The sequence below is a fragment of the Apis mellifera genome, linkage group LG4 (genome assembly GCF_003254395.2).
Source record: "Apis mellifera strain DH4 linkage group LG4, Amel_HAv3.1, whole genome shotgun sequence".
Classification (NCBI taxonomy): domain Eukaryota; kingdom Metazoa; phylum Arthropoda; class Insecta; order Hymenoptera; family Apidae; genus Apis; species Apis mellifera.
The window spans coordinates 4007600-4023360 of NC_037641.1; the positions used below are offsets into that span (position 1 = coordinate 4007600).

The 15761-nt window shown below is 35.9% G+C and overlaps 2 protein-coding genes across 3 annotated transcripts in view; one reads left to right on the forward strand and one right to left on the reverse strand.

The window, feature by feature from the left end:
* The first annotated feature begins 2020 nt into the window (after window positions 1–2020).
* Window positions 2021–4122, forward strand: LOC102654312 (KRR1 small subunit processome component homolog). Its single transcript, XM_006558670.3, has one exon. It carries the CDS (start codon window positions 2284–2286, stop codon window positions 3304–3306), a length of 1023 nt encoding a protein of 340 aa, XP_006558733.1. The 5' UTR covers window positions 2021–2283; the 3' UTR covers window positions 3307–4122.
* Window positions 4123–4557: 435 nt separating this feature from the next.
* LOC411054 (polypeptide N-acetylgalactosaminyltransferase 2) overlaps window positions 4558–15761 on the reverse strand; it is a 182292-nt gene continuing 171088 nt past the window's right edge. For both annotated transcript variants that reach the window (XM_394527.7, XM_006558671.3), the window contains 7 exons: window positions 10584–10682; window positions 9566–9633; window positions 9192–9443; window positions 8381–8596; window positions 8074–8293; window positions 6967–7177; window positions 4558–6551 (listed from right to left, as the gene is read on the reverse strand). In XM_394527.7, the coding sequence (XP_394527.2) occupies window positions 6282–6551; window positions 6967–7177; window positions 8074–8293; window positions 8381–8596; window positions 9192–9443; window positions 9566–9633; window positions 10584–10682 (1336 nt within the window). In that variant the 3' untranslated portion in view covers window positions 4558–6281. The remainder of the gene's footprint in view (window positions 6552–6966; window positions 7178–8073; window positions 8294–8380; window positions 8597–9191; window positions 9444–9565; window positions 9634–10583; window positions 10683–15761) is intronic.

The following is a 15761-nucleotide window of genomic DNA, read 5'->3' on the forward strand; positions in this document are numbered from 1 at the left end:
AAAGTCGCGTTTGGATTAGTGTTGCGTTAAAATGAGAATCGCGTTTGCATTAGTGTTGCGAATTATAAGATATCGCGATTTTTTTATTATTAAAAATTGATTTAATTTCTTTAATTAAAATAAATTGATAGCTTTATTTTTGAACTATAATTCATTATTTTTAATTAATTGTAGCTTTCTAGTCATATAAAAGTAATGATTTGTATTGAATTTGTTTTAAAATATAGTGTTGCGTTGATAAATAATCGCGTTTGTAAGTAGTGTTGCGAATATTAAATGCCCAAGCTTTTTCCACTTGGATTGTGGAAATACTCAACGCTTCTGTTCCTGAATCACCTTAAGTGGCTAAAAAAGCTGCAAGGGTGATTACACAGCAGTCATTAAGGAGACTGCACTGGATTTCTCGCTATAGTGTTGCGTTATTTAAATTTGAGTGCATAGAGTAGTGTTGCGTAAATATTGTTTTCGGCTTTTTTTCAGCTTTTTTTTTTATATTTTTTCTATCAATTTAAATCAGTATTGCAAATATGATAAAGCACTCATCGTGGTTGATTTTCTATTTTATAAAAATAAATAAATATTAGTTTATTAGTGTTGCGATATAAAATGATTCGTGGTTGCTCGGGTTCATATCAAGTGGAAGATATTTTTTATTTGAGTAGTCCTTCTGACTACTTGTTTTCTTTTTCAGCATCCCTTATACATTCTACCCTTGTTGCAGAAAGTATTGCAAGTAAGAAGATTTTGTAAGAATTTTTCTAAATTTTTTAAAATACCAAATTTAAATTCTTTTTAATATTTAAATTTTTTAGAGTCAATAATAGTGAATGTTTGTTATAAAACTTATCTTTTTATACTGTTCCAAACCAATATTATTTCTTTTTTTTTTCTTTTTCTTTTTTTCTTTTTTTAATTATTGTACTAATCGTTTAAATAAGTTTGTTTCAGATCAATCTTTCAGGAAATGCCAATTGAAGAAGATGAGTACTTCATATAATATTTTTTTCCTTTGATTATGTGTTCTATATCTTTGTGTAGGTAGGTTTCCTATATAAATTTTTAAATTATATAGGAAAATATTAGTTTTATGCTAAATAAAGATTAAAATAAACATTTAATTAATATGTAGGTAGGGATTACAAGGAATTATAGGTTTAGATGAATTAGATTATTTTGAGTTTCTGTAGGGATCATATTTTATTAAGGATATTTGTAAATTATATTTAGGAATTCATTAAATTTTTCTAAATAAAAATTTTAGAATATAAATAGATGGCTCATAGAATTGTTGCTATAGGAATAGTGTGCTTAAAGTAGAATTTGTTTAAAATGCATGCAAATGATAATAGTAGTAGGTGAAAATTCTGAAACTGTGTGGAATATATTTAATTTTTTTAAATTTTTTAATTAATTATCAATATTTTATATTTTCATGGCAATGAATATATAAAATATTGATTTATATATGTGAAGTGATGTATGTGAATTGATTTATGTGTGTGCTTTATGTAGAGCTGTATATAATTAAAATATAATTTAATTTTTACTTTCATAGATTTAACTTATATCTTAGGAATTCTTTTGTTGTTTGTTTTGCACAAACATTTGATCAAAGATGAAATGTTTTGCAAACCTACATCAAAAAAAAAAAAGAAAATTTATTAATTTTAAATAAATATTTGAGTAAAGAAGCATGGAATTGTAGATACAATGCATCTCTTGCATATACATACATGTATATATAGATATATACATGTATGTATATCTTTTTTGAGAATAAGATAAATGTAGTTTCTATGTTAGCCATAGTAAATTGCAGAAATTGTAAAAATTACTGCTTTTTTCATGGTCGATATTTCAGAATGTAACACAAAAATCTTATAAGATGTCGTATCTATCCTGGTCTATAGTCTATGGTAAAGTATTGAAAATTGAGTGTAAGACTTGAGTTTCAATACTTTTCGAGAGATGGCGTTACTAAAGAAAGTAACGGTTATTCTCTACATTATATTTGTGTTCATTGTTCAATGAAAATCAACAATATAACCTTAAAATTAGGAACTGTATGTTTAAGTATCACGTGGAGTGATTAAAAATAAGTTTTTAAAGTTTTTTGTTATAAATGCAATTTCAAAATAGTGCGATTAAAGTATTAAAGTATTAATTTTTATTTCATAAACTAAATCAATCGAGTCTTGATTGATAAAGTTAGTGCAATGATAGAAATTAATACATATTAAAAAATTGAAGATTAAATATTATTATAAAAATATTATATAAAAAATGAGTGATTCTGAAAAAGAGGATGATCCCAAAACAACGGGTCCAGTGGACAATGCCTGGTCATTAGAAATTCCATCTTTTAAACCTGAGGACAATCCTAATCGTTTACTTCAAGAAAGTTCATTTGCAACTTTGTTCCCAAAATACAGAGAACAATATTTAAAAGAACATTGGCCATTAATTCAGAAAGCTTTAGACGATTATGCAATCAAAGCTGAATTAGATTTCATTGAAGGTAGTATGACTGTGAAAACTACTAGAAAAACATGGGATCCATATATTATAATTAAAGCTCGTGACATGATCAAACTTATGTCAAGATCTGTTCCTTTTGAACAAGCAGTTAGAGTACTTCAAGATGATATTAGTTCAGATATTATAAAAATATCTTCTTTTGTAAGAAACCGAGAAAAATTTGTCAAGAGACGTCAGAGGCTTATAGGACCAAAAGGATGCACTTTGAAATCCATTGAATTGTTAACAAATTGTTACGTTCTTGTACAAGGACAGACAGTGGCTGCATTAGGTCCTTATAGAAGTCTTCCATTAGTTAGACGTATCGTTGAAGATACTATGAAAAACATTCATCCTATTTATAATATTAAAGCATTGATGATTAAGAGAGAACTGGCAAAAGATCCAAAATTAAAGAATGAAAATTGGGAGAGATTTTTGCCTAAATTCAATAGTAAAAATATTAACAAGAGGAAGCAGCCGAAGAATAAGAAAGAGAAAAAACCGTATACCCCATTCCCACCTCCTCAACAAGAGAGCAAGATAGACAAGATGATAAGTACAGGAGAATATTTCTTGAACGAGCAACAGAAAAGAGCCAAGAAGAAGAGAGAACAAGATATCAAGCACCAGGAGGCTGAGAAAAGAAGACAAGAACGTAGGGCACAAGCATTTGTACCTCCTGAGGAGGCATCTAAAGAGAAGAAGGAAGAGAAAGATGATATAAACTTAGATGAATTTAAGAAGAAAGTTAATAATGCACTCAAAAAACGTAGTGCAAAATCATAATATTTAAATCACGTCTTTAATTGTAAATCAATTGTGTTATTCTTACAAGATTATTCACTATATTATTTGATATTTTTAAATAAAATATTTGCTGGATAAAAAAAACATTTGTTGGTTGTCAAAAAAAGACACTCTTCATAACTTTTGGAATAATTCCATCGTTTTATTAAAAAACTTTGTTCCTATGAGTTATAATATCGCGTTCTTAATGTACGAGATACAAATATATATAAGTATGTACCAAATGTATATACTCATATATATTTTTGTTTGGATTTTTAATATGATACATTTGCAAAATACAGAATCGTAGAAATTCAATGTGTACACCTTGACTACAGGTATTCAGTCGAAAACGAACGTTCATATGTATGGTATTTTCTTTTATTTCCATGATTATTTTTATTTGCAGAAATTGTAAATTCATTATAATTTCGACGTAGTTTCAATATCCAAAGGATAATGTAATAAATTAAATGTACATATAATAAATTAAATTAAAAAAAAATTCATCTCAAAAACATTACTTTTTCGCGTACCGAGTCTTCGATGCATTATTATAAACTTATCAAATTGCAATTAAAAAGGATTGGGTATTCAACAATATTTAAAAAAGTCGATAAAATGATCAATCGCACATAATAGAAAAATCAGGGAAGTATTCGTGATAATGTACAACGTAATCTTAAACGTTTAAATCGTCGTTTCGTTTATCTTACAGCTTATAGATTCATGGAAGTACGCGTTTTATATTTTAACTTATATCATAGATATATTATTTACAATTGCACGCGATTATGCCTGGTTACTCGCGAATTCGTGGCAAAAAAATCTCGAATAATATCGTGTATTCGCTTCGAATTAATTCAAAGATGCCTTAGGACGGGAGACAGACGATTGAATATGATCGCGCATTGAAATATTTACAACATCGATTCGCGAGTCGATTGGGGAGAACCGAAAATTGGAAAGAAACGAGTTCCCCGTTATTATTATACGCGTTTAATTATCTTTTTAATTTATTTTGTCCGTTCGATTATAGGATTTCGTGATAGAATTCCATTAGGAAAAAAATGTATTATATATAAATTGTTCACAGCGTTTCATTTTGTAATTGAATGATAAAATGTTTGAATTAAAAATACGTAATGAGGAAGAGAAGTGCGCGATAAGAATACACTCTATGCAATAATATTCATTATCACGCGTCTATTCAAAGATATTACGCATAGAGCGGAATGATTATTCGTAAAATTTAAGCCAAATTTGCGGACTCGAGATATTCGTATTTATAAGAATTTTTTTTTTTTTAATAAAAGAGATCTTTAAACCCATATGTACAATTGCACCAGTTGAAAATACGATTAAATCTGAATGATACTGTCTAATAGCTTAGCTTAATCGGTTTTTAAGAATAGAAACGATCTTTCTTCGAATGTACATCGCTTTTCGTAAATCTAAGAATATGTGTAAATAGGCGATTAGGGGCGCGTTCGGTATTATACAAAAGCTTACAATAATTCTCGATAGCGTAACTTCTGTGTACATATACATATACGTGTGTTAAATATCGTATGCGAGATGACGGCAGTCGGATCATTGTCGTCGTGAAAATAGTATCAGTGTACAAAAAATCGTTCTCTCGCCTACATATTGCTGTATAATAGTTGCTCCATATTTTTGCCTAGGAAAAACTCAACGTGTCGCAGGCAATTTAGTCAAGACAATCGTCTAATATATTCTTCTTCTAAGAACTTTGTCACCAGGAATCGGATACAAAGCAAAAGAAAAATAAATAAAGTAAAAATCAATTGATATAATCGCTATTCTATAACACGTTGAGTCTTTGCGAGGCAAATACATCCATAATTTCCAACTATTCGCACAACCAAGTAAGTATACAATTTTTTTTTTTTTTTTTACATAGAAAAATAAATCTCTTTGTGAGAGAATGGTAGCGCATGTCTTTGGATCGAGAAGCACCCGATTCGTATATATATCACGATCGACCAATGATTTAACACAAATCGATGCGCCACGTATACCATGTGTATGTGTGTGTGTGTACGTGTTTGAATACGTGTGGTCGGCTAAGAAAGAATAGTCGATTTGAAAATAGCGTTTTTCGTCATTTGATCATTCGCTTAAGGCCGTGAAAATAAGAAGTTAAATAAAAATCGGTATCGCATTTTTAATCGTTTTGTTTGCTTCTCGTTGGACCAATGCTCGTTACTTTTCGATAAAAAAATGGAGCATCGATAAAACGAGAATTTCACGTTTCGATGTTTATTTCAAAATGATATAAACGGTAAATGAAGTGAGAAAATCGTTTCGCAGAAATCTATACTCTATATATGAGATCATCAATGTAAATGCACCGGAATGAATATGCTTCTAGAAAACAATCCTTGCAAAATGAATTCGACTAGGACATCGACGTTCCTTCCAATCATACAATTATATATCATCGATTAATTAAAACAAAACAAAACAAACAAAATGGTAGACTATATTCCTCATTCATCACAAATCAATTCCAATATAATAAACACCTTCGATTTTCTTCAAACATTCTCTTATCACATTCTACTTTAAAAAAAACAGCAAATAAAAACGATCTTTCTCTACGAAATCTCAAAAAAAAAAAAAGAAAGGAATTCAATTCCATGTCTCCGCAATCTCTTTGTCAACGCACAGTCTCGTTAAAACTATGAATCGATATATCACTCTCCTATAATATATAAATCGTTTCTTCGTCTTCACGTGGAGAAGGTCTTTTTCGTAACAACGAACCCCTGTTTGAAGTGTCGTCATTTACGGGTCCGATTGAGCAACTTGGATCTCGGATCGATTAGATCGTTCTCCCTTATCAGGTCGACCCTTCTTCTTCTGATCAAATATTGCACCCCTTCGGCCCTTCGCGAGTGACGACGGCACCGTTGCCTTCACGAGCCACCAACTGTCACACTCGGAAGCTAATGGTTGTGGTTGTAAAGATGCCACCTCTGCGTTTCGGCGTTCGAGTCGCACTTTTCCGCGGTGATACCCTTTTGCGCGTGGTATCTCGAGTCCACGCACACGGGAATTCTCGAGTGGCGGATCAAACCGCCCTCGAGATGCCTCCATTTCTGGTTCTCGCTACCGTCGCAGATCTGCATCAACAGCGTCGTGCCTTTCGCGTAGACAGGAAGGGTTAGGCACAGGCCGTGATGCCTGATGAGGCCGTCCTTCGTCAAACCCCATTCCTGTAAGAAATTGCGTTCCGATGAGATATTTATCGAGTCGAGGATCGATCCTAATCGAGATTATAACTATCCTTGGTTAATTGAATCGAAATAACATTGATTTTCTCCAGATATATCCAATTTCTTTGAATTTCAAAATTTCGAAATTGAAAGTCATTCCGTATCTTCCTACCAAAAATTCTATTTCAATAAAATCTCCCCTTTCGTTATTCGAAAGATATTCGAAAACGTTCTAAGAATCTTCAATATCTTTTTCAAAATTTCTCGACTCTTTAATCCATCCACGATAATTGAAATATAAAAATTGAACGTATCGATCAATGATAGAAACGTGGTATAGAATAGTATTATTTCATCGCAGTATACTCGAATATACGAAAGGACGTAGCATGAATAACGCAGAGCCAATACTTACTTGGTTACCACCGGTGTCGTGACACGGGTAAAGTCCCACGTTTCCATCGAGGAGATGGCCCATGCTGTCCAGACACGCGGACCCCTGTTTCAACGATCCGCCGGGTCCACCCTCGCTGGTCGGTATAACCAGCTCTGGATACACGTTTTTCAGATACCAGCTGAAGGGCTTGCAATGCAATTTCCGCTTCAGCTCCATCCTGTCTTGAATACTGAAACAAGGGTAGGCGACGCCCCGTTTTATTAACACGGCTCACGTGCGCTCACGCGTTTTAATGAAATCGGCTATCGGTATTTCGGCCCGTAAATCGAGCTTCTCCTTCCCCTCCTCCAGCGTGGATAGGAGGAGAACCGTAGAAATTAGCCCGTGATAAACGATCTCGAAGAAAAGAAACTTGGTTTCTCGAAGAAAGTTTCGGACAATGAATAGATTGCAAGGCGGAAGAATAACGCGTGGGGGTTGCGTATCGCGAGAGATTGTTGCCATCGATGCTGTTGTTCTCGGTGGTAGGAATAACTTGCGAGATAATTTACGTTCCCTCCAAAAAAGGAATATATATACTTTTTTCCTTTGATACCTGGCCGATTATTCGTTACAGCTTAAAACTCGTTCGTTGTTTTCGAGGATCCGTGAATAATTGGGGAGGATTGTTGGACACTTTGGCTAATAACTTTGCCTCGTTATTTTTGATCAAGTTATACATCAATATATTAATTGGTGAACGTGGTTATCACGGGATATAAATTGCCCCGTACGATATTATGTATCAATGTGAAATATCGCATATAAATTCGACGTTATATTTTTGATCAATTATACGACGATAAATGAAAATGCACGTCGAATGCGATTATTATCAAATATATAAATTATGTTCGATAACACCGTGTGCGAATAATATCGAAAAATGAAGCACTGCTTCAATTATTAGAAGACACACGAATAATTGGCATGGTATCAATCTTAATTTCAATGGTAATAATTATTATAATTCCTAATCTCTAGAAAGTTGGATTCTTCTAACTTTTTAAAAAAAGATTCACACCATTTGGCACGTTTTGAAAGAATAATACCTTTTACCAGAGATGTTGAGAGAATCGTACTTACTTTCCATACGGTATGTTACGCGCTAAAGGCACCGCGTTGTAATAGAATTGTTTGTAATCGTCCATCCACACCTCGGCGGCCCTTCTCGTATTCCGCGCGAAAACGTTACCGCTCCCTCCGGGGAACGAGTACGGATGACGTTTCCGGAACACGTGGCCGACGCGCGAGCATGGGATAATCTCCAAGCTTCCCCCGCATTGCCACACGCGGAACGATATTTCTGAAAAGCGGGGATCGAATCGCGAATTTCACGAATTTCCACGCAATTGAAACGCCATAAAGAGAGAGAGAAAGAGAGAGAACTCACCGAGATTCTCGCCGCCCCACACGTCCATCTGCGTGTCGTACTTGCCCAATTTCTCGAAATACGCTTTGTTGATGACGAAGAGGCCGCCCGCGATCATCGGTGTCCTGATCGCCTGCGTGGGATCCTTTTGTCTCGCCTGCCTTTCCGTTTGGCTCAGGTATTCCCATTTGAACACAAGACTCCAATCGAAACCACCCCTTAAATCGGCTGACGCGCCTACAAGGAGTTGAGAAATTTGATGATTTTTTGATCAAGTGAAGGAATAGAATAGGATTTTCTTTTTTGAATAACGCGCAATTGATTGTTCTCGCGCGAAATGTCGAGAGAATTATGTTTTAACAGTGGTGGTTAAAAGAAATAGAGAGAAACAGAATAGAATTTATGTCCGTCGAGGGATAAATGGTCGGGAAGAACAAGCGCGAGAGTTATTCGAGAGTTGGTTAAAAATGGAGAGTCGAGATAAAAGTTTTCAATGTTGTTTATACACTTAATTCTCCCTCCTATTTCAACTTTCTTCGTTCCTTTACTTTATACACGATTTCACGCAGTTTAAAATGATCGGATTCCTTGTGCCAATTACAATAAATTACAATAAATAAGAAGAAGTAATATCAATCATTGGAAATGCTTGGAAATAGATTAAAGGGTGGCAACGATAGAAAATGATCGGATTCCTTGTGCCAATTAAAATAAATTACAATAAATAAGAAGAAGTAATATCAATCATTGAAAATGCTTGGAAATGGATTAAACAGTGGCAATAGATAGAAAAAAAAAATGGGAGTAAAGAGAAACCTTATATATTTTTTACCGATATATTGAAAGGTGTCCATGCTTATGACATCAATAACAGGGCAGACGACCCTTGTAGGATCCTCAGCCACCCTCTCGAGAAGTGGTTCTAGCCAATCGGCGTTGCATTCACAATGCGAGTCGAGGAACGTTAACACGGTGGCGGTGGCTGCATCCGCGCCTCGCACCCTCGACCTCATCAAACCCTCCCTCTTTTCGTTGCGTATCACTCGCACTTTGTGTATCCTCGACAGCTCTTCACCGTCCTCCGCTGCAAAAAAGTAGGTGAATTGCCGTGGCACCGTTCGATGCTCTCTCGTCTCAGGTTGCAAGTTTTAAGTAAGTCACGACTCGTGGTGTAGGAATCTATAAAGAAAGGGGAAGCGAACTTACGATGATCGCTGAAATCGTCGACCAGTATAATTTCCTTGATCAAATGTTCCGGGCTCCTGTTCAACACGCTGAAATCGAAAACGAATTTTCCGTTATATCATTTTCCGTTCTTGGGAAAGTCTCGTTAGACGATCGTAACAAGAGAAATTTCCTCGCAGAAATTAAACGCTTCTAATTCCATCGAGCGTCGTAAACTACCCTCGAGATATAGCCCGAACCTATACCAAGAATTCTCTCTTAAATGAATTTCCCTAAATAAATTTGTCTACGGCTTCTTTCCTCTTTCCTTTTCTTTTAGAGAGGATGTTTTGTTTCGAACGAGGGAGGGAAAAAAGAAAAGAATTTCTTTTCACGGTAAATAATTTCATTTGAGTATCATAGGATTAATTAAATATAACAATATAGAGAAAATTGATCGTCGTTAAATTGATCGCGATTGAATATTTAATTTATAAGGATGTAAAGTTTTATACGATGTAATATCCGACTCGAATATTATTACGGAAAGCAACTATAAATAACTAAAGGCAAAAAAAATATTTGGCTATATTTTCTTCCCCCATTGAAACAAATATATTTCATAAATGGAAAACTCATCGTAAGCGAATTAATTTCATAAGAAGTAGAATCAATGATTTATAATTTTATTGTTGCTTTCTTTTTACGTTATTTCTTCAAATTTCACGCTTGATTTACGAGGAGTATAAATGGGCATGAAATGATGGAACGATGATTAGGAAATTCCATCAGATCTCGTCTCCCTGGACTCGGCGTTGAAAGTTTTCTCGCGTTTCCCGTGAAACTCGATCTAGTATTACACGTTTGCACGCGTGGGAATTTAACCGTACGTTATCAGTGAAGAAATATTAATCTCGTTTCGTTGAATTTTGTCCAATGCATTTTCTTGTTCCGTCGATTTTCCGTTTAATCGCTATTCTTCCCTTTTCCTTCCGTTATTCTTCCATAAATCGTGTCATACAAATGAATTTCTAATTCGAAAAACAAATTTTTTCAATACCTGACGACGGTTCTGAGCAACGTCGACCTCGCCTCGTTATGAAAGGTAATTATCACCGAGGTTGGGGGTAGATCCCTTCTCCACTGCTTCATTCGACACCTGAAACAAGAACGCGCAATTCCTCTTGAACTTCCATCCAATCATCAAGCTAATAAACAATTTCAAACAAGAGAGCTCTGAGATGAAATAATTAATCAAGGATCATTCGATATCGGTGTTGAGCATAGTCAACCTAAATACTATCCGAAAATAGCACAGTGAATATCAAAAGGAATAAAAGTTGCGGATAATTTAGATCGTCTATCAATCTCGAATTCAATCGATTAGATTCGATTCCTATTTATTTATTTCTGACTCCCTTTTAATCTCTTCAACTGTAATTCACATACAATCTTCTTTTCTTCGATAATTCTCCTAATACGAAAAAAGTATTTCAAATATAATATTTCACTTTCGAACTCCCTTCGATTTTTCTCTGTACTGGGCTCGAGTATATAAAAACTGAAGCTTGGTCCCTTAGTCCATGGCGAGTAAATAGGGGGGAGAGGAAGAAAAAAGAGGAGGGGGGATCGTTTCGGCGTGGCACGCCGACACGGAGGGTACATAAATGCGACTAGACGGTCAGAACGATCCCAATATGTCAGTTCCACTTTTCCTCGAGATAAACTCGAGGAACGTGTACGGAATGCGTCCACGTGTACCGCTTTCAACCACTCCGCAGCACCTCCTCCTCTCCTTTTCCGCTTCTTCAACATCCTCCTCCTCCTCCTCCTCCACCAGCGAAATTGTAAAAGTTCACTGATGAGATTATCGATCGCTGGAATTATTACCGGGACTGGGAAGAGAGAGAGACAGAGAGAGAGAGAGAGAGAGAGAGAGTGCAGTCGGTTGGAAAATTTACCACTTTCCCGCGGAACATTGTGACTGCACCCTTCTTCTTGACTAACTTCGTTGTCACGTTACAGCTTTCCGCGTTCCTCCAATCCCGTGACGGATTCGACGTTTTCGTCGGAGGAAAATTGCCGAATTAAAACCGATCCTGAAAGATTAATAACGTTGTGGGATGAAAATCAATGGGACGAAAGATTTTTCTTTTCGATGCTGAATTTCGAGAAAAATTAGGGGAAAGTGCTTCGTATAGTTGATTTTAATAGAAATAATAGAAAAAGTGGAAGAGCAAGTTTGTGAGATTTTTTTTTTTCTCGAAGCTAAGATATGCCGAGCAGGGAATACTTTTGGAATCGCGATTGAAGATCGGAAAGATGGATGATTCGAAAAACTTGGTTACACGCTGTATATTTGTACACGTGGTAATTAAACTGGATAAGTAAACTTGAAAATCGATAATTGGTGGCGCGTTTCCCTCGTTAGGCATTGATTACGAGCAGTTTATCTACTTTGAGATCCGTATATTGGAGGGGGCGAGAGCCGAGGGGATAGTGTCTAATTCATGGGAGCATAATCCCGTGGAGCGGAGGCAACGAAGCAGTGCCGGCTGTCGGGAACATATTTGCCGACAACGAAATTGCAAACGAGCCTTAAAGCGGGCCAGACGGGACGGATCATCCGGACGGTTTAATTCGAAACTGCAATTCGGGCTTTGGCCCCGACGTTAAAGTGGATAACGCACGGCGCTCGATCCCATCGAATTCTCGGCACGACACGTGCACTATCGTTTACACGCGACGCTGAGCCGGCGAAACAAAATCGGCCGTGCGCGTGTTACGTGGAGGAGGGAGGGAGGGAGGAGGGGACACAGGGGAACCGGCATTTGTATCACGGGGATCCGCGTGTACGAATTTAACGATCGAAACGTTCCTCGCCTCCTCTGTGAGGAGAATCGTCGAAAATATTCGGGAATCGTGGGAAAATTACTCGTGAAAACGGTGAATGGAACTTCCGATCTTTCCCGACGGTATTTCACGCGAAAGAATTCGAATTCGTTTCTTCGGTGAGAAAATTCTGAATCGAAATTGTTTGAGCAATGATCTCTTGGATGTTAAAAGGATAAGAGATATGACGCGGTTTGAATCGTATATTTCCTTTCCGCGGTATTAATAGCAAATTAAAATTAATGAAAGACAATTATTCTTATCTCTAAAAAGAAAGGGTTAACGAAGTCATAATTATCGATGCTAATTTTGGAGAGGAAAAATTTATCGATACGATATTAAAACTTCTCGAATGAAAAGGAAAAAAAAAGAAATCCAATTATTCCAGTGAAATTATAATTGTGAAGCATCGTTCGAAAATTGCACGTTTTTTTTTTTTTATATCGATCGTAATAACTTCGTGTTCCATCCGATTATCACGCGCCATGGAAAGATATCCGCTCTCTAGAGATGAATAAAAAAGTCGAGGAGCATAAAGCATAAAGAAAAATAAAGCGAATTCGGGAACAATGTATGAATTTAACCCGGGAGCATTGGACGCGTTGGGGAAAGGAGGAACGGACGGTCGCGATTCGCGCGAGATTCGGAGAACGAGTTCCGGTTTAATCCTGCGCCGCATCCGGATCTCACATCGAAATGCACTCGGCCAAGTGGTTACAACGCGGATCAACGCGGCCCAGGAGAAAGCCTGGGCCGACACGGGAAATAAATCTGAATGGCCGATGAATGAACGCGGGACACGGTGAATTTCCGGTTATCCATGCAATGGTGCAATTTAAATTGCGGAATTTTATGCGGAATATTGTATTTTCAAAGCTCGAAAATGAACGATCGGCTTTCGAATATGGAAAGGAGATGAGATCAGAGACGAATATATAGGTAACGGTGACACGAGGAAGAGGAAAATTAATTTTTAGAGGATATTGAAAAGTTGTAGGTTTGATATAAAACAAAGATTTATTTTTAATCTATGAAAATTAATGGTTTAATTAATTGTTTCTTGGAAATTTATATTTATCAAATTATCACGCATTTAAAATTTTTGCTTTATATCGTATATCAGTGGTTCAAAGAAAAGATATATTATTTCATAAGCTGCGGGTAATGACGAATATTATTATTATTTTTTTTTTTTTTATAATGCATTTTAAACGAGAACACAGAATCCTTGTTTCCAGTGAATTTCCATAGAAATGTCTATTCGAGTATAATTGGTAACATGCCAAGCTCGAGACTCCTCCTCCCCCTCTCTCTCTCAAAAAAAAATAAAAAATTCTCTCCAACCCCTTTCACGTTAATTAATTCCCATATTCCCATGCGCGAGTATTTCGAAACTGCGCTCGAAGCCGTCAGCGCAGCGGATTTCCCAGCTGAGCGGATTTTTCAGGATCCGGTCGACGTCATCGGATATTCTCGTTCGAAGTTTAAAAATAATTCCGTCCAAGCGGTTTTAATGCGCGACGCTTGAATATATTATCTTGTTTTTTTTCTCTCCCGTGGATATTAAGAAAGAGGAATCGTAGAACTTGGACTGTATAATTTATTGTTATAAGAGAAGTTAGAATCGATGCATGGAGGGAGAAATTAATTCCATTTTCCAAATTAGTACTATTTTATGTAAATATTTGTTGTAATTAAAATATCGTGAAAGCAAATAGGTAATACGTATAATTACATTTCAATCAAATTATCTGTTGATAAAATATATGAAATATTTTAGAATTTTTCCAAATCTTGAAACAATTAAGAAAAAAAAAAGGATGATTGCGATATAGAAATCTTAAAGATGATAAATTAGTCCGAAAACAGGAGCAAAATACTCTCGAAATTCAACGGATGAAAAGGGAGACTTAATATTTTCCACGGCGAGATAAAGAGACGCGAAAAAATTGTAGCGGGCATGCGTTAAAAAATCCGATAAATTACATTCGCCTCGCTTATTAGTCGCTATTGAGCGCGTGCTATTTCAAACCAACGTGTGAATAACCAACCTCGTTCACCGCGAAAATGCTGCTTTATAAGATTAACGTAAAATCCAGCAACCCAGGTCTGATCCCAGGATGGAAAGGTCGGAAAATCGCACGACCCCTTTGTTCAACCCTCTCTCGCGAAGCGAAGAACCGGATTTTCTCACGGACTTTCGACTTTCGAGATCGAGAAACGAGGCATCCCAGCGAGAGACATAAATTCGACACCGTCTCTGATGTTGTAAACGTCGGATTCGGATCGTGCTACACGGTTCAAAAGTACTAGAACGGAATACTCAAAAATCGCGAGGGGGTGTTTTTCACGAATTGGAGCGTTAAGAAAGTGGTTTCTTAAAGAGTAGAGAAGTAATTCTCTGTCTTTATATTTGCTTACATATGCGTGATCTATATATCTGGTAAATTTGCATATTCGTAACGACACACTTATTTTATATAATCCGCAGTAATATATTCATAGGGAGATTATGAATATTTTAATTAGAGATGATGTTAATTTAAAAAAATTACGTACGACGCAATATTTGTAAATCCTTGATATCGTTAGGTTATTTTGTTGTAGGATTATCCTCATCTAGGATTATCTTCTGAATGTGTTTCATAATGCAATGTGATTAAAGAAGCATCGTTAAATCATGCTCAACAGTGACTTGAAATTTTACCATCGTTTGTAGTAGATTCTTCTTTTGCAAATATTCTTTTAAAAATCCATTAAAACTCCATTTTGTTTTTACTCTTCAATGCCTGTGTGCACCATAGGCTAATGACCATAGTTCTTCCATTCGTGGAAGAAACCAAAGTTCATCAAATGTCTTAATATTTTGTCCAACCACGGAAAGGGAAAGTCGTTTCATTAAGGGCATGCAGAATTCGTCGCGTTAGACTTTCTATTGATTTTCCTCTTCCATTCATCCCTTCCCCTCGTAAAAGTTGGTTGCAATTTTAAATTGCCTTGTTGTTCATCAACGGTCCTCGCATCCTTTCGTGAATGGGATAATACAGAAACTCCAGCACTGACAAGTTATTCCAGCTTTTCACGTGGCGAGGATCGAAGCTTATTAGAAACATACCGTTCTGCTTTGGAAACCGATAGAATAATATACAGAAATAGAGCATTCCGGCTTTGATCTTCCTTCCGTGGCCAGAAACTCTCCTCCTCGTGGCTGAAAGGGACCGAAGATATATATATATATATATACTTGCGAAATTGCTTTTCGTCGATATTTCGTCGAGATAACGTCGAATTAAATTCTCAGAGAATTTATGGAATACATTTCTTCTGGAAGAAAGACGTTTGGACG

Excerpts from the sequence above, each read along its gene's own strand:
- LOC102654312 (XM_006558670.3), top strand. The coding sequence starts at position 2,284 with ATGAGTGATTCTGAAAAAGAGGATGATCCCAAAACAACGGGTCCAGTG.